Source organism: Anoplolepis gracilipes, chromosome 7, assembly GCF_047496725.1.
Source record: "Anoplolepis gracilipes chromosome 7, ASM4749672v1, whole genome shotgun sequence".
Classification (NCBI taxonomy): domain Eukaryota; kingdom Metazoa; phylum Arthropoda; class Insecta; order Hymenoptera; family Formicidae; genus Anoplolepis; species Anoplolepis gracilipes.
The window spans coordinates 4,354,320-4,380,208 of NC_132976.1; the positions used below are offsets into that span (position 1 = coordinate 4,354,320).

A 25,889-nucleotide genomic window follows, 5' to 3' on the forward strand; every position below is an offset into this window, starting at 1 on the left:
TGATTATTGACATTGCATATTGTTATTGACGTAACAATCATATAATATAAATTCACATATACATGAACGAAGTAATATCGACAAGATGGAAGTTTAAAATTGCTTGGGAATATAGAGCGAAAAGGACATTTCTGTACGTCGGGTTACATCGTCTGTCGTTTAAATCACAGAAATAGGATCTCTGTTACTGTTCTATGTAACTACGTCTCCGAGTTAACTCTAGCATCAGTATATGAAACGAAATATTTCTCATGAATATTGTATAATCACTGTGTCCACATAGTCGATCTAAGTCCGCAGTTGGTTTTGAATTACCATTCGAATCATCGAGTTTTACCTGACGAAAAGACTGAGGTAAAAAAGCCCTAAATTTTTATAATTACTATCTCAATAATTTTATATAAAACACTTTACGATATCACTATTAAATAGTGCAGTTTAATGTTAATAAAAAAGGATTGTGTTTTTATAATCTATTTGCAAACTTAATCAACTGAGAGACTTTTTAATTTTCCAATATATTACACAAACCCTTTTGGAAACTTTCGATATTATACTGGTCCTTTGGCAAAGATTATGTATATTTCTATCAAAAAGGTTCTTTCAAAAAGATCGATTCAATTTCCTGGGAGAATAAACCTTCATTATCAATTTCGTTTACCTTTTTCGAATCTATGTAAAGTGTATATCATTAAAACGTATAGAAAAATCAATAAAAAAATATTCTTTGAAATTACCATTTCTTCCGGTTGAAAATTTAACTGAAGATTCAATACGAAGGGACAAAAAAAGATGATCCTTGACGAATATAATAATATTCCTTTTCAGTCGATTTGAGGCTAATTTTCTGTACTTTCTTTTACTTTAAAAGAACTTTCAGCTTGAATCTTAATTGCCAAGATGTTGAATATTGAACTTTTGAAACTTGCAACAACTAACGACCTTCATTTAATGAAAAGTCGACTTTGAACTTAAAGAACATGATCATACTATTAATTCCAACATTTTATAGCACACTATATTCCACATAATATAATAAAATATTTCAATGTATAGACGCCTATATACGCTACGGTATATTATATAAGTAAAATGTAAAATATTTCAATAGACAGCAAGCGAAATCTACAGTTTCGGTTTTGTTTATATATATATATATATTACATTCTGTGTCGTCGGTAATATCTCCTGTAAAATCTCACAGTAATACTATCTGTCAACCAACGACTAGTGTAAAATAAATATAGAGATCTTTGTGGAAAAAGATAGGCACATCGAATGGAAATGTCAGCGAATACAGCTAAAGCCGACGCTGAGATCTTATCCGAACGACAGATGGATACAAACCGAAAGCCCGAGAAAATGAAAATACAAGCGAACAAAGAATATCCGCCTGGTAGAATATAATAACTTTTGAAACTTTTCAAGTTTCAATGTTATCCTAATTTTACTTCTGATGAGATACATCGCTTGATACTGTTAATATCAATTATACCGAAAGAGCACTTAACAAATTGCAGGAACGCAAAACTATAAAGCAAAGTCTCTTTTATTACTGGAAAATGGTGAACTTTGAACGCGATATATATTCATTCATTATCAACCTAACCGCGTATTTCCACTATTTCCGGCCATCATTAATAGCTTAATTAACTGCATTATGTAATCTAATCACGTATAATCGTTCCAGTTTACGTTTAAAAAAGTGTAAAAACAAAAAACTACTCTACGAGAAAAGAAGAGAGAGAATAATTCTGACATATAATTTATTCCTGAAACAACTTATTTTATGCGACTTGTATTCCGCATGAAAAATTATGAACGCGATATAACCATATATTACGTATATAGTTATCGAAAAGAATGCAAGTAAATATAATGCCATACTTTTTCCACACACATTGCATGAACACACATTTCTTCTGATCAAAAAAACCTTTTTCAAAATAAAGAATCGTAAAAATCGGAAGAGTAACATAAACTCTTGTAACTTTGTGTCACATATAAATCAATAAATATCTGCTGGTTTACGAGACAATATAAATTCCATTGTATATTGTTTGTTCGAGATACAATTCAGCGCTCTTGTATCCAATTTGTGTAACAAACATTCCTTGAAATTTAGAAAATGTTACTATTTTTAAATTGTTAAAATTGTTCCTAAAACTACTCTCTCTTTCGTTAAATATATAATATTTTTAGAGCAATAAAAATATTACTAATCTATTCTCTCTCTTGATTAGGTAATGTTTTTTTCTTTTACAAAAAAAAAAGAAAAAAATAACAAGTATAGGATTTTTGTAACATGAAAAGAACCACCCGCAAATATTTCAACAGTACTATACATTTGACGTGCGCAGAGCCTGGTAGATTTAATGGAAATTTGCATGGTTTGTGTGACCATGGACCATATTCCGCAAAATTTACTTTTAGTAATATATACTACAAGTAATTTATTAGCCTTTAGTAATATATTACGCAGCGACGACATAAAAGAGAGTTCTGTGTTCGCAATACAAATGACAGTAATATTGTTTATAATTGCATAGCAATCCATTTGTTTTAACGCTATTATGTACTCGCTATAAACAACGCATAATAACAGAACACGGGGTAAGATCGTACCCGCGTTCAACGGCATCGCAATATGTCGGTCACGCGAATGTAAATCGATTTTTAAAATTCCCCGTTATTCCTGAGGGAGCATATTTTACGGTGTAACAACGGGCGAAACGCACTCGTGACGTCGCGTAACTGTTTTATAACTAGATTTTGGCGAAAGTTGAGAAAATGCTTATTTTACGCGACCTGCATTCTGCATGAAAAATTATGAACGTACATACACGATGTAACCGTACATGACACGTGTATATAGTTATCGAGAAGAATGCAAGTAAAGATAATGGAAGCATATTTTTTTTTTTCCACATACATTTTTCTTTTTATCAAAAAATTACTATACAACCTTCTTTAGCTGAATTATTCCGTAAGAAAAAATTTTGCCGAGTATATTAAATTATTTTGAATCGTTTTAAATAAAAAACAAGATACACGTACTATTATGTAATTTATTCATCTTTAATCCATTATCGTATCATACGTCACTTCAGACGTACGTGCTAGTATCGAGTTTCTTGTGTTAACAAGCCGAACAAGCTAACATTGGTCAAACGATGATATTACACACTGTACTTAAGACATTCATTTTTACAGCTAATCAATCAAAGTCGATATTTATCTTAAAATATTTGTACATTCTAACATTTGATACGCAAAGATGTTGAAGAGAGTTAAACAGAATGGATCAGAGTAACATATCATATGTATCTCGGAAGGTTTATTTCGTCGTTTCTGTAGATATATCAAAATATTTTTTACATTTCTGTTGCATAATTTTTTATTTCAATGCATATTTACGTACATGCAGATATATTTCTTTGCAGTCTGAAAATAACCCAAGTCGAAAATACGCATGTGAGACTTTTAGAAATTAATCTTCGCACACATGCATACGTATACGCGCGTGCGTGATATTTTTATTTGTTTAAATCATATTATATGTAAATAATTAAATATAAATGTAAAAATTATCAAATGTAAAAGGAGAAAATGAGAAGAGAAGATAAAAATAAAAGGAATATCTTTTTTAACATATACTAATAATACATATATAGACTTTTATATGTATATTGCAAAATGAGAACATAATGAGAATATTTTTAGAATTAATCCCTTAAGAAAATGCTTCTGAAAAAAGAAACCACGTCACTCTAATATCGCAAGTAAAAGAGAGAAATCACTTAATTTCACATTTACGCTACATTCGAGGGAACAGTGTTTGAAACGTCATCATCCGACCAATTGGCGTTTTCGTTCTCTCGCTGAATATTTTAGCTAGATCGCTCTGTAATCCCGAATTAACTCGCAGCTCTGCATAATACATCCAACACCACGGCTTTCCCCCGCAGGAGGTTAAATTAGGGGAAGCGCGACGTCGATAGAAATAAAATGCGAAGGGGCCAAAATTCGAGCGGTTATTCATAGGTGACCTGTTCTACTCGCTAGAATTGCCCGATATCGGAGTCGTAACCTTGACCGTTTCCCTTAATATAAGGGAATATCATCCGCGCCTGCGTACCTGATTGATGCTCTCTCTCCCTTCCCCTGCGCAATCAAATTTCTCCCGCGCGTGCAAACTTTCCTCCCCTCACGAGCGGTAACGAAAGAATCCTCGTCGGAGACGCGACATGTACAATCATCAAGATAAACAAGAGTTATATCGATCTAACGCGAGAATTCGCGAGACAATATTTTCTGCCCACATTTCTGTCTCTAAAGTATATATTTGCCTGGCCGTTTATACTGGCTTATTGATCAGTCTCACCACAAACTTTTACTCACTTTGCTTAAAAGGTTCGATAATGTAATCATTAAGAGAGTAGCGGTGATCATAATACACGTTGTAAACAACGTTGACCCTTATCCACCCTTCTACAAATTATGACTTGCAAATTCCTCACAATACTTAGAGGAGACTTTATGAAGCATGAAATTATCTTTACTTTTGATATATTAATATCCTCACGCATATATTTACATATATATATATATATATAATTTATAAATACACAATTACATAGACATATATACCCGTATCTCAAAATGTATGGCTCCTATTTATTGTGTATTAAATGCTATATATATATATTTATGAAATATGTGCAATATAAATAAGATTAAATATGACAGAATTTAATCCCTTAAGGGTTATTGATAAATATACTTAGCACCTGCTATTTAAGTATTTATTAAGTATATTATGTACAAAACATCCGCATTTACTTTTAAAAAAAGGAGGCGGATATTCCGTTTTTCTATTTTTTATTTTTCGTTCACCCTTGCTATAGTGAGGTACGAAAGGTTGAGGTGATAAAAAAAGATATGCGATTAAGTAATTGCCGCAATCTCGCGAGGTATTTAAATTCCACCATTACATTTGCATCGTTAAAATCATGTTAACACAGGAATAATTAGTCTTTTTCTTTTATCTGCATTTAACGACGGGGTAACAAACGTGCGATAACACGCCGTTTTGTCCTGTTCGATAAAAATTGTGCTGCAGCACGATTTCATATCCGTTACACGATGATTCAACCCTATAGTACGTAGATTTACCCACTTTCCTCGAGACACAAGGTCCCTCGTTATACTCTACGTCGATTACAACATTTATAGCCATTCGATTACATTGTTCCAGGTATCTCCGGCCGTTATGTCGCTCCCGATATAATGTTGAACGCAATATGTATATAATAAGCGTGCTTTGACATAAAACTAGTTATCTAATTAAACCGCTCTTTCCTGTCTATCCATGAAAATTGGAAATTATTGAAGACTATTAATAACGCTGTCGGTTAATAATAATCAATATGAGATTGCGTGTAACAGATTATACGTTTTAATCGGTAATTATTACGAAATAATATAAAATATCATAACATCATTTTCATTCATTGTCAAAAAAAACAAACATATAAAATATGAAATATAAACATAAATGTGTAAAAATATAAATAAAATATAAATATAAATATATAGTAAATATATAAATACACACATATAAATTTATATATAAATTTAAAATATAAATATCTAAATGTAAAATATAAATACAATAAAATGTAAAAAATAAATATGATGAAAATCCAGATGAAGAATTACTAGCTATATGTAAAAACAATTTTGATGCAAAATTTGTCGGCGCAACTCTTCACGCGTATCTCGACCGAGCGAAAACAAATTACCGCTTTCCGATAACGCGAGCGGATGTATACAGCAAAACGCAGACCGGAAGGACTTGCGTCAAAACTCGTTAATTCGAACGATCTACCGTGGGAAAGAGGACGGAGAAATTGCGTTACCCCGTAGGAGGGTAATTTCAATCTCCCTCGATCCCTTATTGAAAGGCAGCCTCAGGAGGAAACGTACTTATCGCAGCGGGTGATGAATTATGTTTAATGCCGGAATGTCTAGTTTATATGTAACAACAACGTCAAGGATTTTCTCTCGCAAACTGGACGTTCGTCCGACATCCGGCTATAAATATATCGTTAACCCTATGACTCTTCGTTAGAGCTCTCTTATCGACTTCTTGTTATCGCGACCGTTCGTTTCGTAAATTATAAAGTCCGAAATGACGGAGAGAAGACATTAAGACCACGTGTCATCGGAATACGGGAGCATGATAAATAATTCAACGAGGCAAATAAACTTTTAGCACGTATTTCAAGAGGAAGAACCGCGAGGGAGAGGAAGAGAGGGAGAAGGAAATTCGCTTCCAAATCTCAGCGTGCAATGCATTCCGCTATATGCACTTACCAGCTGTGACCGAGAGAGGAGAGAGCATATTGATTCCCGGACTGTCAACGTCTTATAACTCAGATACGCTCGCTATTGTTGGAATTAGTAAATCGATAGACAACACAGCCGGTCGCTGCATCAGTCGCATGCATACAATGCTCACAGAATAATTCTAAACACATTGATGTAAAAACGATTAAAGTAAAGCAGATTATATATTAGCGGCTTTATTTCTGGACGAAACTTATTTCCCAAGGTAAGACAAAAGGCTGTAAGATTTGTAAAAGCAGACAAAGATTGTACAATACATTTTAAGGATTTCAGATTTAATACCGACAAGAAATAAAATGCTGGTGCAAGGAACCCGTCGATAAATTTCAGCTGTGCTGAAATCGATTTTGGATTATGCAGTGAACGTGAAATCTTCTTTCGCCATCTTGATACGTATCTTTGCGGGATAATTTGTACCGCAAATCCCGCGTGCGCCGATTTCAAGCGATTTGGACAAATCCCTCAAATGTCAGAGGGTAGGAGTTAAGGTCACGAAATCATTTACGCAACGAGATAAAGTTGCGAATTGAAAAGCGACAGCTGTTCGATTTCGCGAATGTAACAACAAATATATGGCCGATTCGCGAAAGAAATATTTTACCGATATATATTGAAAGTTTGGACTTTTGTTCCGCCATGAGAGCCTTTAACGCGAGAGCCGCCCGCGGCCCTTCCTCCGGTTATACATATGACTGCTCGTGTGTGTGTGTGTGTGTGTGTGTGTGTGTGTGTATGTGTGTGTGCGAGAAGCAAGAAAGAGACAGGGTAACCACGAAACAGCAGTCCGCATATACAGATTCCTTTTGAAGAGACAGAGTAAATATTCCACGCAGTTTCTCATGTCTCGTATATGAATTTTATCACGTTGCATGTGTGATGGTTTATTTTCATGAAATAAAAATGCGTATAATATTAATGAGAAAATATTTGAATATCTTTTAAAGAGAAATAAATCGCTTGATGTACATCTTTTTTCTGCTTTTATATTTTTTTACACTCGATAAAAGTATTATTATTATTATTTATTACTTAATTTGCATTATTCCTTTACGAGATTTTGAATAATAGAACAAATACTCTCATGCAAATCAGTATCGTATCTAGTTGGCCCTTAAACATTCTTTATCGAAGATTGTTTAAGATTTATGATACTTGTACCGAAGTAGAGAGTTATACCTATAGTTTACAACTATAAAGTCACAACACAGGTTGACTAGGCCGTGAAACTACTTTTATGACAAGAGGCTAACAAACATCTAAGGCATTAAGGACTGCAAAAGCGCAATGGAAAATGTGTATGTACAAAACTTTTGTACGATCATTCTTTCCTCTCTTATCTCTTATTATGCATCATATAAATTACGTAATGGTAAACTTAGTCGCAAAGAAAAAGAGATAAAGCAAATTTATTTTTATATAATACACGCGCTCCAAGATTGGTTAAGATTATAAAATATTTTACAGAAATTGTCGTAGAGTAAATTTGCAATTTACATAGAAATGTTTCTAGAAAACATTAAATTTATTTAGACGTAATAAAAAAAACTGTCGGAAAAAAGAAATAAATAAATCACTCTCTCGATAAATATGTAAACATCGTCAGCCTTCCTTTACATAAATCCATATACAATCTATGAGTACAGGTTATTATATTTGCTTACATCAGTGCAGATCGATAATATCGATTTCTTGTAACAAAATTCAGTCCTCCGCATTCGCGAACAACGAATCACGCACAGTCATTTTCAATGTATTTAGAATAAAATTTATGTTAGCGGTCGGAATTTCCGGTTACGTGTACGGTGCGTTTAAATGGAAAATCGTTTCTATTGAAAGTGATCACGCTCCAAAAGTCACGTTGAAAGCTCTAAAACCCCGTCTAGTTCTCGTCAACTGTATATATTTGCATGTAAGCATGATAGATATGTATCACGTAAAAAATATTTATATCTTTATTTCAAAAAGACACTCGTGTATAATATATATGTTCTAACCATGTGCTTAGATACGTGGTTTTCTTCTTACGTCCTTTTCTCATATTATATCTCGACTCACGGGGCGCAACATCTCGTAAAAGCTCGCAAGCGTTGTACGTAACTTATGATTAATGATTCGCTCAGATCGCGATATTTGTATTCGCCGCTGTAAGTCTAAGAGAGGCGGTTAAAATCTGGAAATTTGCACTTCCACGCAAAGATAAACCGCGCTTTAAAGGGTGTTAAAGACATTAATAGACATTGATAGATTTGTGCAACTTACCGATAATTCGAGGATGCGAACCTATATCCTAGATCCTCATTGAAGCTTGAAAAGGGCGGATGGGGTGGAGCCCGTCCGACGAGATCACGCGCGTTTACATTCTCCGGGAGGTGAAAATTACCTGAAAAGAAAGTAATGATTTATCAGAAGATACCTTCTTGTACTTAACCAAGTTTTACTTTCTATCGAGCATTCTGATGTAACATTTTAGATATCGAAAAATTTCTTTTAAGCCTGTGTAAAATCTTTTATGTTCTTTGGCTACTTATAATTCTTTAACATTTTTAAAACAGAATAAAAAATTTCTGTTGAACAAAGCGAAAGTATAGACTTTTTCATTATAAAAGAAGAAATAATAAAAAAAAAAAAAACCTCTTCTTCTTCTTCTTAACATTATCGAATAAAAAATCCATGAAATTTTATCTTGCAGCTGTTCTGCGGAAAAGCTGAAAGGCTGTCGATTAAAACAAAATATTTTTGTTATTTCCTAGAATCTTATTCAGTTCTTGATCGTCAGTCGCACAATAAACTTTCTCTTTGCGTCACGTTACCCCAAGAGAAATGAAGAATTGTGTCATATGTAACAACGACGAGAACGGATATCTCGCTTAACAGGCTCATATACTTAATTAATATCTCTGTAATCGATAACGGATTATAGAGAGGTCGAAAGAGTTAGCACCGCAAATCCGAAACAAGTGTAATCTTCGGATTACTTTCCGTGACGAGAACGATCATCTTTTAATTCGCAAAGATCAATGAGCCGAAATGTCAACTCACCAGAAAGCATATATAATACAATTCGCGCGCAGTAGAGAGCGCAATTCTTGTCGTGTATCTACGGAAGCGAGTTATGTAACAAAAAATGAGATCGATCTCGACACGATAATCAACACTACCACATTCTATTTCGTTCCACTTCCTATAGTCGGCACAATTAAGCGAAGTAGTTCAGCTGTTCCGGCGTGACAGCTCGGCGCTGTCGATAACGCTCTAATGCCTCGTGGAAATCGAAATATACATACATATGTTACGCGCAATACGACGTACGTACACAAACACACGCATACACGTTGGAAGTTAACGCGCGAATCGTTTGATGGATGACAAAGTAAGACTCGCGCACGTGACATGACACATGCGAGATCGTGATAGATCTCCGAACCGATGTCGCGCAAAATGTATGTACAAACAAATGTATTCAGGTTATTGTTAGCTGAGAAAAAAAAGCTGCAAGTACACGAAGGTGTCTCCCGCGTTAATGTTATTAAATTTTAATGACTTGAGTAAAGAAAAGTAGTCCATCCGTCACCATCATTTTCCAATATTCAACGTAATATACGTCTTTACGAGTGAGCTTCAAATTAAAATTCGATTAAATTAAAGTTCCCCTTAAAGTTAAGTGAGAAGTTTAGTCTTATCGTAATTCATAACTGCTCTCCTTTGAACAGTTCGGCTCGCGGGAGGCGCCCATATTCAATCGCTAAGTACTCGAAAATTGTCGTCGTTCGAACTTTTACTGAGAAAAAAAAAAAAAAAACTTTAAGCTAATTAACTTTGGAATGCGTATATAAATTTAATTAAATCGTCATGATTTTTTTTCATAATTATATTTAAGCATAAAAATTATACATATATTAAATGCCATTTTCAAGTAACAATATGTTACATGTGAGACGCATGCTAATACACACGATAAAAAATTGAAGAACCTTCCGTTAAAATATAACGCGATCGATGCAAAACACTCTGTACACATCCTCTCAAAATACATTGCCTTTCGAGATACAAATACTTTTATTGTTGCACGAATCTCCTTCTCTTTCCCCTCTCAGTCTCTTTGGCACATACATAGACACATACAGAGTGGGGTGTGTAAGTAACCTCCATTGGCAGTCACGCAGCGTAGTGTCGACACTTGGATTCATTTATTATATCATTTATATACTTCACGTATTCGCAAAATTTATGCCACGTACAAGTTTAATAAAATAAAACAGCCTATCTGTCACATTTCGTATAAGAAATATTTAAAGATTCGTAATCTTCAAGTACCATTTCAATAAAAATCTTCAGATATATAATATATAAAAAGAATTGTATCGATTATATATACTTTATTTTTAACTACTTTATTGCAAATTAATTCGCTCAAATTCTAAGTTTAAAAAGTAAGCTCTCGAGATACAGTTTTCCACGATACACCAAGATGCACTTGTTTGCCGAGAAACTCGATTCAAGTTATTAATCAAGTACTCTGTCAAATATGCTTAAGAGAGTACTGTAATAACGATGTCTAATGAAGATTCTTCAGGTTGTCGAGAGAGCAACCAAGAAGTACCTGACCTACATAAATATTGGACTATAGATGATTTTCGTGCTCTCGGCCTTGAAATCACGCAAGGGATAGTCCCACATATTCAGTCAGACATAAAGGATGCACACGACGAGAAACGTAGTGAAACGACTAAAAAAGAACAAGACAAGATATATACGTTGGCACAAAATTAGAAATAACATCCATTTAATCGATCAAAAAGTCAAATCGGGATTCCGGTAGATTTATTTGCCGCAGAACTTGGTTTGCGGCTCTACGGCCTGAGGTTAAGCGGTTTAATTTACGCGCAGCGGTTTTAAACAAACGCTAGAATCGCCGAATAGGAATATCATTTGTACATCATCGACATAAAAAATCATTGATCGCGATTAAAAGAGCCCTTTAGAAAAAAAGAAGTCCGATGTAAAGCTCGAAGATTATTTCTATAGCGCGCTACACGTGCAAAGTGTAATGCAAAAAGATATTTTAAGGATTATAAGTACAATATTTCAGTGAGATTAGTTTTGATACAATGCCAGACAGGTATATCATATAATTGCGCGCACGATCGTCCTATCCTCTCTTGCGTTATAAAATATAATATATATTTTTTTCTTTTTTTTTTTCTCGCGCTTCTCCACTCGACTCGCGCAGATTACTTCGCTATTTAATTTCCTGTTAGTATTCCGCAACGTTATTCCGAATATATATCAAGACGGCAATTATTCTGGCTTTAATCTCCGAGCGACGGCGCAACAACTTCGTTGGTTTGCGCTCGCTTAGAGATTTTCGTCTGTATTTATTTATGCATCATACGTCAGCCGCAGCCCTTTCGCGTTCTCTTAAATTCCAATTGCGAGTTTAATATGATTCGGCGAAACGTAAAATTCTTCATATATAGTGGCAATGTCCTCGTCGCGAGGTTTTCAGAATAAAGTTTACCAACATCGTTTACTACCGTACATTTAACGCTAAATGAATGAGAGAGAGAGAGAGAGAGAGAGAGAGAGAGAGAGAGAGAGACGTTTCGAGGAATGAAGATTTTGTCTGAACAAGGCAAACTGGCAAAATTCCATGGTCCATTAATTTCAACCAACGACATCACAACGATTCATTCAGAATTATCCCCTCGATTAATAAACACTTGTATCACGTAACTTTCGTGGGAGAAACTTACGCGCCTTTAAGTGCAAGATAAAATTATCCACGATCTATATGTATATATATATATATATATATGTATACGTCTACATACGTCAATGTAATACCTACTTTTAGCAACAATATTCTCTGCGAGATTGAAATAATCCACCCGTGAATAGCAATTTTGCGTAAATTAAGTTTAAAATGTAGATTCATAAAATTGTCGAAGCAACTACACGTATGGTTCATTTCTTTCTCATTGCGTGACTAAAGCCATTTTCGCATTGCATATCCCATTTTCTGAGTGAAAAATTAAAATTTGTAAATTTACGATTAAAGATAGCGTTTTACTGTCACAGTCGGTGTGATTCGTCATGGTTATCGAGCATCGTATCGTTTCTCCTTCCCGTTCACATTTTAAATATCAGCAGTAACAGAAAGTATACATGTAACATTATTTCTTATGAAATTCAATTATCGTTAGCAAAAATATAGAGCCACTAAAGACTTTTAAATTATAACTTATTAAAAGTGAGCAGATGGAATAATATTTGTCGTTCGAGTCCAAGTAAAATTAATTTTATCGGAATTTTAATTAGCGGCCTTTTTGAACTGCTAAAATATTAGATATTAAAATCTAATAAGATTATTTATGACAATATTCTTTCTCTGCTCGACTCTAAGAAAATTGACTCTTGTAATTTATTGACTCCTATAATTGTATTAAAAAAGACAACATATTCGTCAACCGGAACAATTTTCCGCGTCTTTCGAGTTGCTAAAAATGCAACGATAACTTCACCACAGCAGGTATAAATTAAAAAAAAAAATAGATAGATAAAATATCAGCGAGATGGAGTGCGATAAGCTTTAATTCCGTGAATATATTACGTAAAGCTTTTTATCGAGACCCTCGATCTTGTCCGTTCCATCTCAGCTCACAATACGCGCGCGTCAACCGCGGATATCTCTTTTTAAAATAAATACGCTATAAAAAGGTGACATGTACGATGGTGTAAAATATCGATTTGTTGTTCTCGAATGAAGGCGGCTCTAATCATCAACGGCGGTGACAAAAACGTGTTCGCATCCGCTCTCGTCGATCGAACGGCAAAATGAAATAGCCGTTCTTATCGTTATGGTCTGCACGCTCCATTATGTACAGTATGTCATTACGCGTATCTCCCTCAACTGATTATCGAAAGGTCTCCCCTCCTCCCCCCCCCCCTAGAAGAAAAGGGAAAAAGTCGGCTAGTCCATTTTTCCGATACGCAATTTTAAACGGACTAACATTTCTGCGTATGATAATAATAATAAATATGAAATTGTGCGTCGTAAAATAACGCGTGTAACAATTAATACTTTTGCTTACAAAAACGTGATTCATCCGACATTATTAATTTATTTGAATTCTCTCATAGATAAATAATTTCGTATCTCTTTTTTAATTAAATTAATTATTCATAATGCAAAAATGCGGAGGACGTTGAAAAAATAATTTGACGGATATGATTTTGTTCACGCATACACAGTTCTTTTTTAAAAATAATATATAATAAAAGTAGAATAAAAGCACAGACAAAAAATATACATAATTATAAGAGCTATCATTGTCGATGCACTTGCTTTAGCAGTTGACAAGATTATGGCTCAAGTTCATTAATCAAGAGTACATCTCGTAATAAACTTCCTGAAGGTAATAAAGTTCTGTCGACAGGATGTCATAATAAATAATGCACCCTGAAAGACTGGTGCGCAAATAATGGGGTTTCACCAGCGGCGACAAATTAGTTTTGTACGTGGGACGTTATAAATTTTGCGATAAGGACGCCCATATATTTTTTACTTAATCTTTTTTTTATAAAAACCCGGTCAACATACGATATTCAATGACCTTCCGCGACATTTACTTGCTTAACACATGAAGGAGCAAGTACATAATTATATTTAAAAAAATGTAAGTATACTTCACACATGGTACACGTATGTATATATTTATGTATGAACACATTATTAAAACGGTAGTAAAATGTTGAATTTATCGTTGCTGAGCGCGGGAAAATATATGGTCTTCAGCACCCTCGGTACCGAATACGTCGAATATGAACATCGATACATTAATATACCGGGGACACACGGGCACTCTTATACACGAACTTGCTCCAGTCGAATCCAGAATAAATTTTCAATCGTCCGACATGTAAGTTTAAATAACTGTCGAATTATTCAGGTATCGACAGAGCCTCAATTATTCTGAAAATCAGGAACTCATTTTCCACCGCGATGACATTCTTCTCGACTCGGATTCGAGGACTTTTTTCCAGGACTGGAGCAGGTTTGGATCGAAGGTTGACGAATAATCGGGTATTCGCGCACCCCCGGTTATTAGCGCGGATTAATTCAGAATATCGAAGGGTACTCACGAAAATGGGGTACACGGTGCGCCACAAAAACGCGCGAGGGTGACGCGGCACCGGACGCGGTTCGCCCGCCGTTGGAGGGCGAACCAGAGCGTTCACACTCCGCGCGAGTGCACGTTTTTCACGGCCGACACCTTGGTGTGCAAACACTCAAGCGGCGCTCCACGGCACGCTGCGTATCATGACCGACGAGGACGACACGCTACCGGGACCAAAGAGAAAGACCCGACTTTGATAGCGCGATGACGACAGACCGAATGGTGGGAGCCTTTTTCGCGGAGATAGAAGATAGAAGAGAGAAAGGAGAAGGCGAAAGAGAATGAAATAAATAGAAAGAAAGAGAGAGAGAGAGAGAGATAAAAGGGGAGAGAAAAGATAGAGAGAGAGAGAGAGAGAGAGAGAGAGAGAGAGAGAGAGAGAGAGAGAGGATGAGAGAAAAAGAGAGCAGAAAAAGGAGAAAAGGTCAGATACCAATGAATACGATCGGTCTCACTGATTACTAACGAGGAAGAAAGGGGGATCCGATTGTGAGAGAATAGATTGATAGGCAACCGCGTGGCAGCTAGAGTCGCGACGCACTGCTGCTTCACGGCTGAGAGTCCCCACCATGGATTTTCACGAGCTCGCTACTACCCCCACGCGCCCCCGCGCGCGCGGTCAACCCCTACCTGCGCACCAGCCAAACTACGGCACCTCGCGAGCTACCTACCTACCTACCTATCTACCTACCCTATCCTACTCTACCCTATGGGCCACCACACCCCCGCGCCACTTGCACACGACTTGTTCGCTCCCGAGGCTTCACTTGCGACGGCTCCTTCTCCTCCCTTCTTCCTCTCTCTCTCTCTCTCTCTCTCTCTCTCTCTCTCTCTCTCTCTTGAGATAAGAGAAGCGAGAAATGGAAAATCGACGCGAAATCGTATGACCGTATCCGTTCGATTCCGGTGACTTCATACAACATCCGAATCGAAAACTTCAACGTATAGGATTGCTGTAAAATCTTCTTATGCACTTTGAAATGCAGTAAACTCCAATGTGAGAAATCGGATAGCACGACGTACGGAATCATGTTTTCGCGAAGTTACTGAAAGTAATCTTTTTTAAAAATGAGCTTTTTCTTTGAATTAATATTTCGTGAAGAGATGAAAAAAAGTTTGGAAAATTTTTGCAAATTCACACAACGTTCTACGAACGTTTCCCGAATTAATTAAATTTTTCCTACACTTGCATGTTTTTACAATTAGAGCATATAATTTAATTTGATATAAATTAATTCTTTAATAATTAAATTTTTATCTTATACACTCAATTTTTTTTAGCAATGCGTGCAATTATTATTTAATCGTTATATTTTAATTTTGATTCTCTACTGGTGTAATTCCATCTGGCATTTATTATTTCCCGTTGTTGAAACATTAGTAGATTGAACATTTTAACTATTTATCATTCACATTCCGACGATGCCGAAAGAATTGAACAATCTAAATATTGTAGTCTCTCCAACGAATGCGATTGCTATATAGTTGATCGAACTATGCTAATTTGAACGAAAGTACAGAAGTTTATAGCGTCGAAATATTCCAATGCAACAATTTAGCAAGTGCATTTAACTATTAAATACTTTTCACACACAAAACACTAACTCTCTTCCATGTTAATATTAGATTCTTAAGTCTCATTAAAGAGTTCAAATCCCTAGTAACTTGTACTTCAACCAAAGTTACAATACATAACATTAGAACAAAGAAGTATTGAGTTTTTAGTATATTGTTATTTTTTTTAAACTAAATTTTTATATTTTTTAAATCTTTGTCTTTAAATTCTTAATTAAATTCTTTAGCCTTTCTCTTAAATTCTTCAACTCCAAAAACCTTTATTTACAAAAAAAGTATTTATATATAATAATTTTAATACATTAAATTATTTTTGAGAATAAAAATAGTCACAATTAAAAAGAACAAAAAAGCCATCATATTGAATATACTAATTGAATTAATTAATTAATTAAAATTACTTTTTCTTTAAAACATCTTAAAACATTTTAAAACTTCTTAAAACTTCTTAAAATAATAAAGACAGTTAGTAAGTAAAGTAGTTAGAAAATATATAATAAAAATAAGTAATTACAAAATAAATAATTTTTTTAGTAGACATACACAACTATTAATAAGTATTTTATTAAGACATTTAAGTATTTTATCTAAAATAAAATATAAAATAAAGAGAACAATGTGTATAATGTAGATATATAAATACAATAGAAATAATATTCAACAACACAATAGATGAAAATATTATAATATAGATAATAAAAACAATAAAACAACAAATAATTAGTAATAAATAATATATTTCTTGCATAACAAGTTTCTTTCCATTAATGGTTTCCTAATTGATCTCTGATAAATCACGAAGATCGTGTTTGTCGACAATACTCGAGATGAAAAGAGATGCTGCTTTAAAATTCTTTTACGCTTAGAGGCATCAAAGTTACAAAGAATAAAATGGAATTAGTTCTTAACCTGTTTTAATCACGTAATGAAGCGAAAGAGAATATAGAAGTAATCGTAGGCAGATTATCTCATTTATATCTCAAGATTCAATCCATTAGGATAAGACCGGATTCATACTTAACAACCCTCAGGATCAATCATGGTCATTCTAAAACCACTAATTAAACAAACTTGATACAACAGATCAAACAATTTCGAAACTTGGATTACAATCGTAACAATCAGTCCGATCAAGATTGATACTCCGATCGCGCTATCTATTCGTATACAAAAAGAGTACCATAAGTGATCATGGTTATATTACACATTTAATATTAACCATCTGGTTCATTTATTATTAATATTTTATTTAATTTTATATCTTCACATTAAGTAAATTAAATTTAAAATTCATGCTAAATATGAGTACGGATCACGTTATGCTACAAAAAATACACGATGTGTATCAAATCAATATTTATTAATGGAATGTATCACAGAAAATAAACAATTTTTTTGTTAGAAAAAAAATATTCGCGATTGTATTTCTCTCCGAGCTCTGACTATTTGCAAAGCATTTCATAAATAGATTGATAACGAATATATTGACATTATTATATAAAGGAAAAAAATTAGGGAAAAACAGTTTTCATGTCGTTTCATTAATAAATAAAATAATGCAATAATTAAATAAATAATTTCCTATTTCATCGACTTTTAAATTAAAGTTATAGTAGATTTTTTCGTTAATTGAACAACTATTTTCACTTTTAAAAAAAATCACCTTTTTTCTGCTACTGCTAACATGTTTTCTTATTTGAATATTTAAAAATTTGCTCTTATTCTTTTTCTTTTTTGCTCTTTAGTATCATTTCAACGAACCGAGAAAATTTGTTAGACAGTTTGGAACAATAAATGAACCTATGACTTTTCACATTAACAGAAAACTGTGAGATTCTCGAGCACTTAAATACCGTACTATATATATTCATTTTTGTAAGATTATACCGCACACACGGAGCGGATACTTTTAGATTCACAATCGGTACATTGGTGATGGTAACACATTTTACAGTGGTTGTATATCTATCCGAGATTCGAACCGTTGCAACTAATAAGTGTTTGGAAGGAAATCTATCGAGTTACCATCTAGCGAATTCACAAAATTAATAGCCATTAAAATCCACGCGATATATATGTATGTATATATGTATAAAATCAGCATTACTTTGTAAGTTTGAAGAAAGTTTATTAACTACAATAAGTTTTTGATCCGTGTTGGTTCTCAATTATGTAAAATAATAATTACTAAATGAAGAAATAATTTTGGATGCAATTTTTATTGGAAAAAATATATATCTTTATCTTTCATGTCTATAAAAAAAGATATTCTAGATTTAAATATAAATATATATATTTAAATTTAGAATTGCTTCTTTAAAGACATAAGAGATAAAGATATAATTTTTTTCTAATAAAAATTGCACCTAAAATTATTTTTTTTATCTTCATTCTTTTCCTCCTATATGTACAACAATTTTCCTCGTACATATATACATACTTTTATAACAATAAAATATCTTGTGTTATTATGTGAATAAACATCATATAACTAAAATATCTTATTGTAAGAATTCATTATCTCTGAATCATTATCTCTGTTATACTCTTAAATCTTTTGTTAATTACATAGAAACATGATTATACAAGATTAAATGATAACACCAAAATTTCCTATCAGAGAAATACAGTCGACGTGTCAGACTTTGAAAAAAAGTACAGGAATGATATCATATTATATAACATGTACAACGGTTATTTTGAAATAAATAAAAACACATGTTATGATATAAACCCATGATATAAATCAATGCAGAGGCATAAATTACACTTAGTAGTTTTTATAAAAATCAAGCAAAGAAATATAACGGTATCTATTCTGAGATATCATAGTGAATCAATGTTGATTATTCTTATAGTTATCTATATAGAGCGATTTAAATTTAGGAATAAATTTCGTAAGAAAAAAATAATCTTTAGTTCCGAAATAATATTTAAGCTATAAGAATTTCAAATGTGGTCAATTGTGTAAAATATATTTAACATTAATTCATCTACGATCGTACGATATAAATGATTACATTTAATTATTTATTCATGATGTTTACGATGCAAGCCTGAACTTTGAGTCTTTTCATTTAACAAGCTATTATAAAATATAAAATAGTCAAAATATAAAAAAAAAAATTGTAGTATTTTTACATTTTTACGAATTTTGCCTTTTCTGTCACCCTGTGTATAATCACACAGATAAATTTATTTTTTCCCAGAGACAAAATGTGTGAATAGATGTGTACAGCACGTATTATATATGTGCATACTACATATATATACATAAAGATATATATATATATACATAAAGATAAGGAAAGCTGAAGCAGTCTTTGTGAGATATTCGTCCAGAACGCTTCGAAGAAAAGGCCAAGTTAGCGTGAAAGGATCTTAAAGCTGCCACAGGGTACATCAGTAAAAACGTTGCGCTCCAGATGCGAAATATTCACTCTTGTCACGTGCAGACAAAGAATTTCACCGGGTAATTATATTTATCACGATTTCTCTCAACGACAACGCATTACCTTGCGATATTAGATATGTTCTAAACTTTTATTTATTCTAATTGTCAGTTTATAGCGGGAAAATCCTTTCTGTGTAAAATGTCAACGCGTTCTCTACGAATAGATTTCACGGGAAAGGTTTCATGTAAATGCAAATCCCCGAAAATGCTTTATTAAACATTGAAAATAGAAAATTGCCTGGAAGCGATATAGCTGACGTTCTCTTTAATTACTTTTTAATTACTTTACTTACTTTTTAATCAAGCTATGATATGCTCATAAGTACGTGCTTTCATAAACACCAGATGTGATACTAATATCGTCTTATTACACAGAAGTAATTATTCACGTGCAAGGAAGTAATTATTCTTTCTGTTTATGAGCATTGAGTAACATGTATTAACGTTTTCAATTTCACCCCCAATGATAATTTTTTATAATCACAATTGCAAATTTTGCGCATTATTTGTTGCGCATTAGTTACGATGTAACAATTAGTATAACGAAGCTTTTATTCTTTCTGAATAAAAAAAAAAGAAATAATTTTTATGATACTTCCGTTTTGATTTTAGACCTTTTATTTTATTTCTTTTGCTTGCCTTCTATTTATTACGGGTTTATTTTTTATTTCTACACTGAACTTGCTGCACTAATTCAGAATTTATCTTTTTCTCTTCACATTGAAAATAGAAAGATAAACTCTGGACTAGTGCAGCCAGTTCAGTCCAGAGTCCAGTGCAAATAAAAATAAACCCATACATATATACAGGATGTCCGGTAATAATCGCCCTACCTTCCTAGGGCTGCTCGAGCAAGTCAAACTGAACATAAAAGTCTTCTAGCATTTTGCGATTTCCCCAATAATTATTAAAATATTAATTTAAAACGCTCAGCGTATGCTGGGCGCTATATGCGACGCGCGCTCATACGCTCAGCGCTTTAATTAATATTTTAATAATTTTTAATAATTATTGCGCAAATCGCAAAATGGTAGAGAACTTTTATGTTTAATTTGACCTGCTCTATCTGCCCTAGAGAGGTGAGACGCTAATTACCGGACACCCTGTATATACTTTGAAAATATCCGGGCTATCTTATGACGTAACGCGCGTCAACTGTTGTCTACCTAACGAGTGCCTAGAGAATTCGTGCGAGTAGCATATTTTTGTATCCGTACACAATATTGACACACACATGATGCTTTTGCTAACCAACTTATTTGCAATAAAAGTGTTATTGACTAGACATGCTGATAAAAGATGCTTTAATGAAGTATGTAGAGAGAATGAGATATTTATTTTTTCTTTGGTTATGTACACATGGTTGTTAATAGACAAATACGTAATATTTTGAGTCAGTAGAGGACAAGAACACAAATTCATAAGCTATAATCTGCAAAAATTTCTAAAATGTTGTGCAAATATTTTAATATTAGAAATTATTTATGTATATATTATGTATATGAATTTTATTTTAGTCAGCTTTTTCAAAATAAAATGTTGCACAATAATTATACAAATATAAAAGCAAAATTTTTTGACAAAGAAATAAAATACTTATAACTCTACAATTATAAAACATTTTTCTTTTTTTTTTTTTTTTTTTGTAAATTAAAATATTTAAATAATAATAAAGCAAAAATCAATTTAATATAAATTTTTGAAAGCTTGAGTTATATAAGCTTTCAAAATTAAAATTATATATTATAAGATTCTATTATAAAACCTATTATATATATATATATTCTATTTTATAAGATTTTATTAAAATACTATAATTCCAATTCTTTTTATTTAGATGTGTATAGTGTTTCTAATTCATAATCTTGTAAATTATTTAAGTACTAAATTTTTCTTCCCTTATAGAGACATCGAACATGAATCAACAATGGATTGCTATATGTTTTCTAATAACATGTGCACATCTATCGCATCAGGTAAATATAAATAGTTTTGGTATATTTACTAATTAAACATATTTTTAATATCAATATTAAACTATATGGTTCTAAAACAGCCTGTTCATTTATATATAAATCCATATATCTAAATTAAATATCTATATTTCATACAAATATATTCTTTTTTATGTATATAGATCTCAACACCAGATTCACCAACTTATATAGCAGCTGTAGTAGAATATCCTCCAAGATATTCAAAAAATAGTAGCGAGACTTTACAGCTAAATTCTGATGCATACGTCAAGCACATTCAAACAGCTAGTATGAATGTAAGTATTTTTAAGAAAGATTAATTTTAAATATTTTATTTAAAGAGATTAATATAGTTTAACACAAAATAATTGCTAATGCACATTTTGTATATAAAAGTTATTTAACGCATCTAAATATACCTCTTTTTAGAATACTGATATAATTGTTTTCCCTGAAGACGGATTAACAACAGTTAACTTACCCAAAAGGGAAGAAATGCAAGATTGGACAACTATTATTCCTGCTGCTTCATCTAATTATACGCCTTGTATTAACAATACTGTTCAAGTCAGTGATGTATGTATCTTGTGTACTGTGAGATTTTTTTATACTGTAAAATTAATAATCAAAATTTCTAACTATTGTAAAAAATATATACAGGCATTGAAAAAGATATCGTGTGCTGCAAGAGACAATAAAATCTATGTGGTAATCAATATTGCTGAGAAACTGCCTTGCACTGGAGATGTATGTCCAAAAGACAAAATGTTTTATTATAATAGCAATGTCGCATTTGATCGCACGGGAAAGATTATTGCCAGGTATCTTTATCTTTATTATCATTAACAATGTGTGCGTATGTAACATACTGATATCTAATTAACCTGATAAATAGATATCGTAAAACGAATCTTTTTGGAGAACAACTATTTAGTGTGACATCAGAACCAGAAATAGTAATTTTCGATACTGATTTCGGAGTAAAATTTGGAACTTTCACCTGTTTTGATATATTATTTCATGAGCCTGCACTAAATTTAACAAGATTTCATCAAATTACTGACATTGTGTTTCCTACAGCATGGTTTTCTGAAACACCATTTTTAACAGGTAAATAATAATTTGGTTCCTGTTTAATGTTTGAATTTCAAATATATCGTACAGTACAAATATATATAACAGTATATTATTAATTATTCTAGCTGTACAAACACAAGCAGGATGGTCATTTAGTGAAGACGTAAACTTTTTAGCTTCTGGTTATAACAGACCTGCCGTTGGCAGTTCTGGTAGTGGAATTTATTTAGGTAATTGAATTTATATTTTTTATCTTTATATTTTATATCTCTTACGTTATATCTCTTATAAGAGAGATCTGTCATACAAATGTCTGTACAAGATAATATATCACACAGGTCGTAAAGGAATAGGTAAAGCAATAATTACTAACACTGAACACGAAGAAATATTGGTATTTGAAGTACCCAAAAAGAAAAGTAAATTTAATAAAAACGATTATCACGATCAAAAAGATTACGGTTATAAAAAGGAGAGTATACGCGAGGAATTATGGGAAAAGAAATATGACAACACATTGGCAGACGAGACATTGTTCTTGTTACATGATAATATTAATGCCTTTGAAACACTTCTCTTGGAAGGAAATATCACGCGGACTCTCTGCAAGAATGCCTTCTGCTGTGATTTTAAAATAGAAGTTGCGACAATAGATCCAAGTACAAAATATCGTTTAGTTGCTTTTAGTGGTATTCGTCTTTATGGTGCAGTTGAAGCTGGCGTACGCGTATGCGGTATAATTCAATGTTTAAACGATTCGATCTCATCGTGCTGTTCTATACAAGAATCAAAAACAATATTCAGCAACATTGAAATCGCGGCAACGTTTCACAATTATAAGGACATATTGGTCATGCCATCCACGTTACGGTCAAATTTAATCCCGCTTTCCGAAAACTCCTGGACATATAACGAAGATATTCACGATGATCATGTGCATATTAATATGCTCTTAAATAGCAATACAAATAATCTAACAACGTTTGGAATATATTCGAGATACTTTGATAAGAGCAATGCAAGTAGAGCAGTTTTTTGATTCTATTCATTATTTGATAATGTTATTAGTGAGTTTGTACCTATTGTGTGTAATTTAGATGTCGTAATTTATATTTATATACACGATGGTATTGTATGCATCTATCCTTGTATATATCAAATGTGTTTTATATATATATTTTATATATATATTTAGGAATATTATCTTTTGTCTGTAGATTTATTAATGTTTTTTGAATAACTTTAATAGTTCACTGTTAAATTTTTGCTACTATGTAATTTTTTAATTTCAATTTTTTATATCAAAAGTATTAAAATTTAAAAACAAAATATTTGTATAATGTACTGCAACATATTAAATCATAATATATACTAATTCTTATTAACTGGACTATTGCATTTATAAATATGAATATATTGGTTTATAACATCTATGAATATGTTTATAAATTCATTTATTGTTTTATATTATTGACAGTTGAAGTGAGAAAAAAAGATATATAGAAGTTTTATGAAACTTCAGGTACTTAACGTCTTTGTACGTCCCAAATAAGCGCTAATATATAAATGTATCGATAATGTTTTATTACCAATAAAAATGTCTTTGGCAAAGCAATACATTCTTAATATCTTCAGCATGAATTACAATAAATATCTATCAATCTTTCTACAACCATATTCAATAAATCGTAAGTATTTATATGAAATATTAACCTTCTTGTATATTTTTGGAATATTTTCTATTATAAATTTATTATTATTGACAATTACATAATAAATGATGGAATATAATTTCTTTTGTCTTTGATAAATAACAAAATCCTTATATACATATTTGTTTTCATATTATTTCGATTCAGACCTCAAAAAGTTGTATAGATATGCCCATACTGATATACCGAGACCTAATTTTGAAGAATATCGACGAAAATCCACGCAAGATCCTAAAAAACCGGCTGCAGAAAGTGCTGATAAACGTAAAGCTCTGAGCTGCGTTGCCTCTTTCGGTATGATTTAAAAAGATTTTGTTACGATATTTATACTTTTTATAAAGTGATTTGTTTGTGTATCATTCATTAAAAATATGTCTGTTCTACGATAATATACAAAAATCTGCTAAAGTCAGAAACCGTAAAATATATATATATATATATATATTTATGATGCTTTTTCAGCTGGCGGGGTTGCTGGATTATATTGTTTCAAATCTCACCTATTACATTATGTACTCTTTTTGTCGCCTTCACGAGATATATTGGCGGAAGCTCAATTAGAAGTGAAATTAAATGATATACCTGAAGGGAAAGTATTGATCGTTAAGTGGCGCGGAAAACCTGTTTTTATCTTTCACCGGTAAAAGTATAGTCTTAGAGTACAAATAAATAATTACAACAAAGAAGGCATAAAAGTCAAAGATAACAAATTCTAAATAATTGTTGTTTTAAAAACATATTATTAAATATTCTGTGCTTTTATTTAATAATTATTTAACTAAACATTATTTGAATTCAATGTACTAATCAGAAGTTTTTATTTTAAATTCACACCCACATGCATTACATTTTCATAATATATATTCCGCACACAATGAAGTTGATGACCTTACTTGCGATGACCAACGAGAATAATATTTATAGGTCTCGATCGATTATCGAGCAGGAAAGAGCCGTGAGTTTGTCGAGTCTACGCGACCCGGAAACGGATGACGATAGGGTCAAAAGGCCAGAATGGCTGGTCGTGTTGGGGATCTGCACGCATTTAGGATGCGTACCGATTCCGAATGCCGGCATTATACCAGGAGGTTTTTTTTGCCCGTGTCACGGTTCACACTTTGACGCAGCTGGCCGTATCCGAAAAGGCCCGGCGCCAACGAATTTGGAGATACCCGAATATAAATTCATAAACGACAACAATATCATTCTCGGATAATATTTTTTTTTTTTTTTTTTTTTTTAGATTAAAATAGATATTAAGAAATAAGCATGACATTATTGTAGGGAATACAATTTTTCTCCTTCCTGTGATACGACACACAAAGATCAAAATCGAAAATTATGTGTAAAAGAATTTTTTTCATTCTCCAATAATATGTAATTAATAATAAAAAGATTGCTTTTTTAATTCAAGAATATTATAAAAGGTTATAGAAATTTAAAAAAAAGAGAATATTTTTATTCTATAATAATATAATTAATAATAAACCTTAATTTTTTTAATATA

The 25,889-nt window shown here is 32.3% G+C and overlaps 3 protein-coding genes across 5 annotated transcripts in view; 2 read left to right on the forward strand and 1 right to left on the reverse strand.

The window, feature by feature from the left end:
• Syt7 (Synaptotagmin 7) overlaps positions 1 to 25,889 on the reverse strand; it is a 169,701-nt gene that overhangs the window by 142,892 nt on the left and 920 nt on the right. The window contains exons 1-2 of one of the 2 annotated variants that reach the window (XM_072896355.1): positions 14,554 to 15,144; positions 8,671 to 8,791 (exon numbers count right to left, since the gene is read on the reverse strand). The gene's annotated coding sequence lies outside the window, so the exon portion shown is untranslated. Of the gene's footprint in view, positions 1 to 8,670; positions 8,792 to 14,553; positions 15,145 to 25,889 lie in introns of those variants that run through there. The other variant, XM_072896356.1, reaches the window with a different exon arrangement.
• Positions 19,474 to 24,285, forward strand: LOC140667941 (vanin-like protein 1). 2 transcript variants are annotated; one of them, XM_072896351.1, is made up of 8 exons: positions 19,474 to 19,635; positions 21,523 to 21,593; positions 21,755 to 21,889; positions 22,023 to 22,169; positions 22,254 to 22,414; positions 22,489 to 22,703; positions 22,796 to 22,900; positions 23,009 to 24,285. In XM_072896351.1, exons 2-8 carry the CDS (start codon positions 21,534 to 21,536, stop codon positions 23,707 to 23,709), a joined length of 1,524 nt encoding a protein of 507 aa, XP_072752452.1. In that variant the 5' UTR covers positions 19,474 to 19,635; positions 21,523 to 21,533; the 3' UTR covers positions 23,710 to 24,285. The 2 variants fall into 2 exon arrangements, with proteins under 2 accessions (XP_072752452.1, XP_072752453.1); XM_072896352.1 differs by lacking the exon at positions 19,474 to 19,635 and adding an exon at positions 20,636 to 20,929.
• On the forward strand, positions 24,229 to 25,748 carry LOC140667944 (cytochrome b-c1 complex subunit Rieske, mitochondrial). The gene is made up of 4 exons (XM_072896364.1): positions 24,229 to 24,358; positions 24,530 to 24,676; positions 24,845 to 25,022; positions 25,307 to 25,748. The coding sequence occupies exons 1-4, from the start codon at positions 24,268 to 24,270 to the stop codon at positions 25,596 to 25,598; spliced, it is 708 nt and encodes a 235-aa protein (XP_072752465.1). The 5' UTR covers positions 24,229 to 24,267; the 3' UTR covers positions 25,599 to 25,748.

What these genes read in the sequence shown, in the direction of transcription:
- LOC140667941 (XM_072896351.1), top strand. Translation starts at nt 21,534, where the DNA reads ATGAATCAACAATGGATTGCTATATGTTTTCTAATAACATGTGCACAT. An exon ending in TTCAAACAGCTAGTATGAAT is followed by an intron (nt 21,890 to 22,022) that starts GTAAGTATTTTT and finishes ACCTCTTTTTAG; the next exon opens with AATACTGATATAATTGTTTT. An exon ending in TGGTAGTGGAATTTATTTAG is followed by an intron (nt 22,901 to 23,008) that starts GTAATTGAATTT and finishes TATATCACACAG; the next exon opens with GTCGTAAAGGAATAGGTAAA.
- LOC140667944 (XM_072896364.1), top strand. Translation starts at nt 24,268, where the DNA reads ATGTCTTTGGCAAAGCAATACATTCTTAATATCTTCAGCATGAATTAC. An exon ending in ACAACCATATTCAATAAATC is followed by an intron (nt 24,359 to 24,529) that starts GTAAGTATTTAT and finishes ATTTCGATTCAG; the next exon opens with ACCTCAAAAAGTTGTATAGA. An exon ending in GAGCTGCGTTGCCTCTTTCG is followed by an intron (nt 24,677 to 24,844) that starts GTATGATTTAAA and finishes ATGCTTTTTCAG; the next exon opens with CTGGCGGGGTTGCTGGATTA.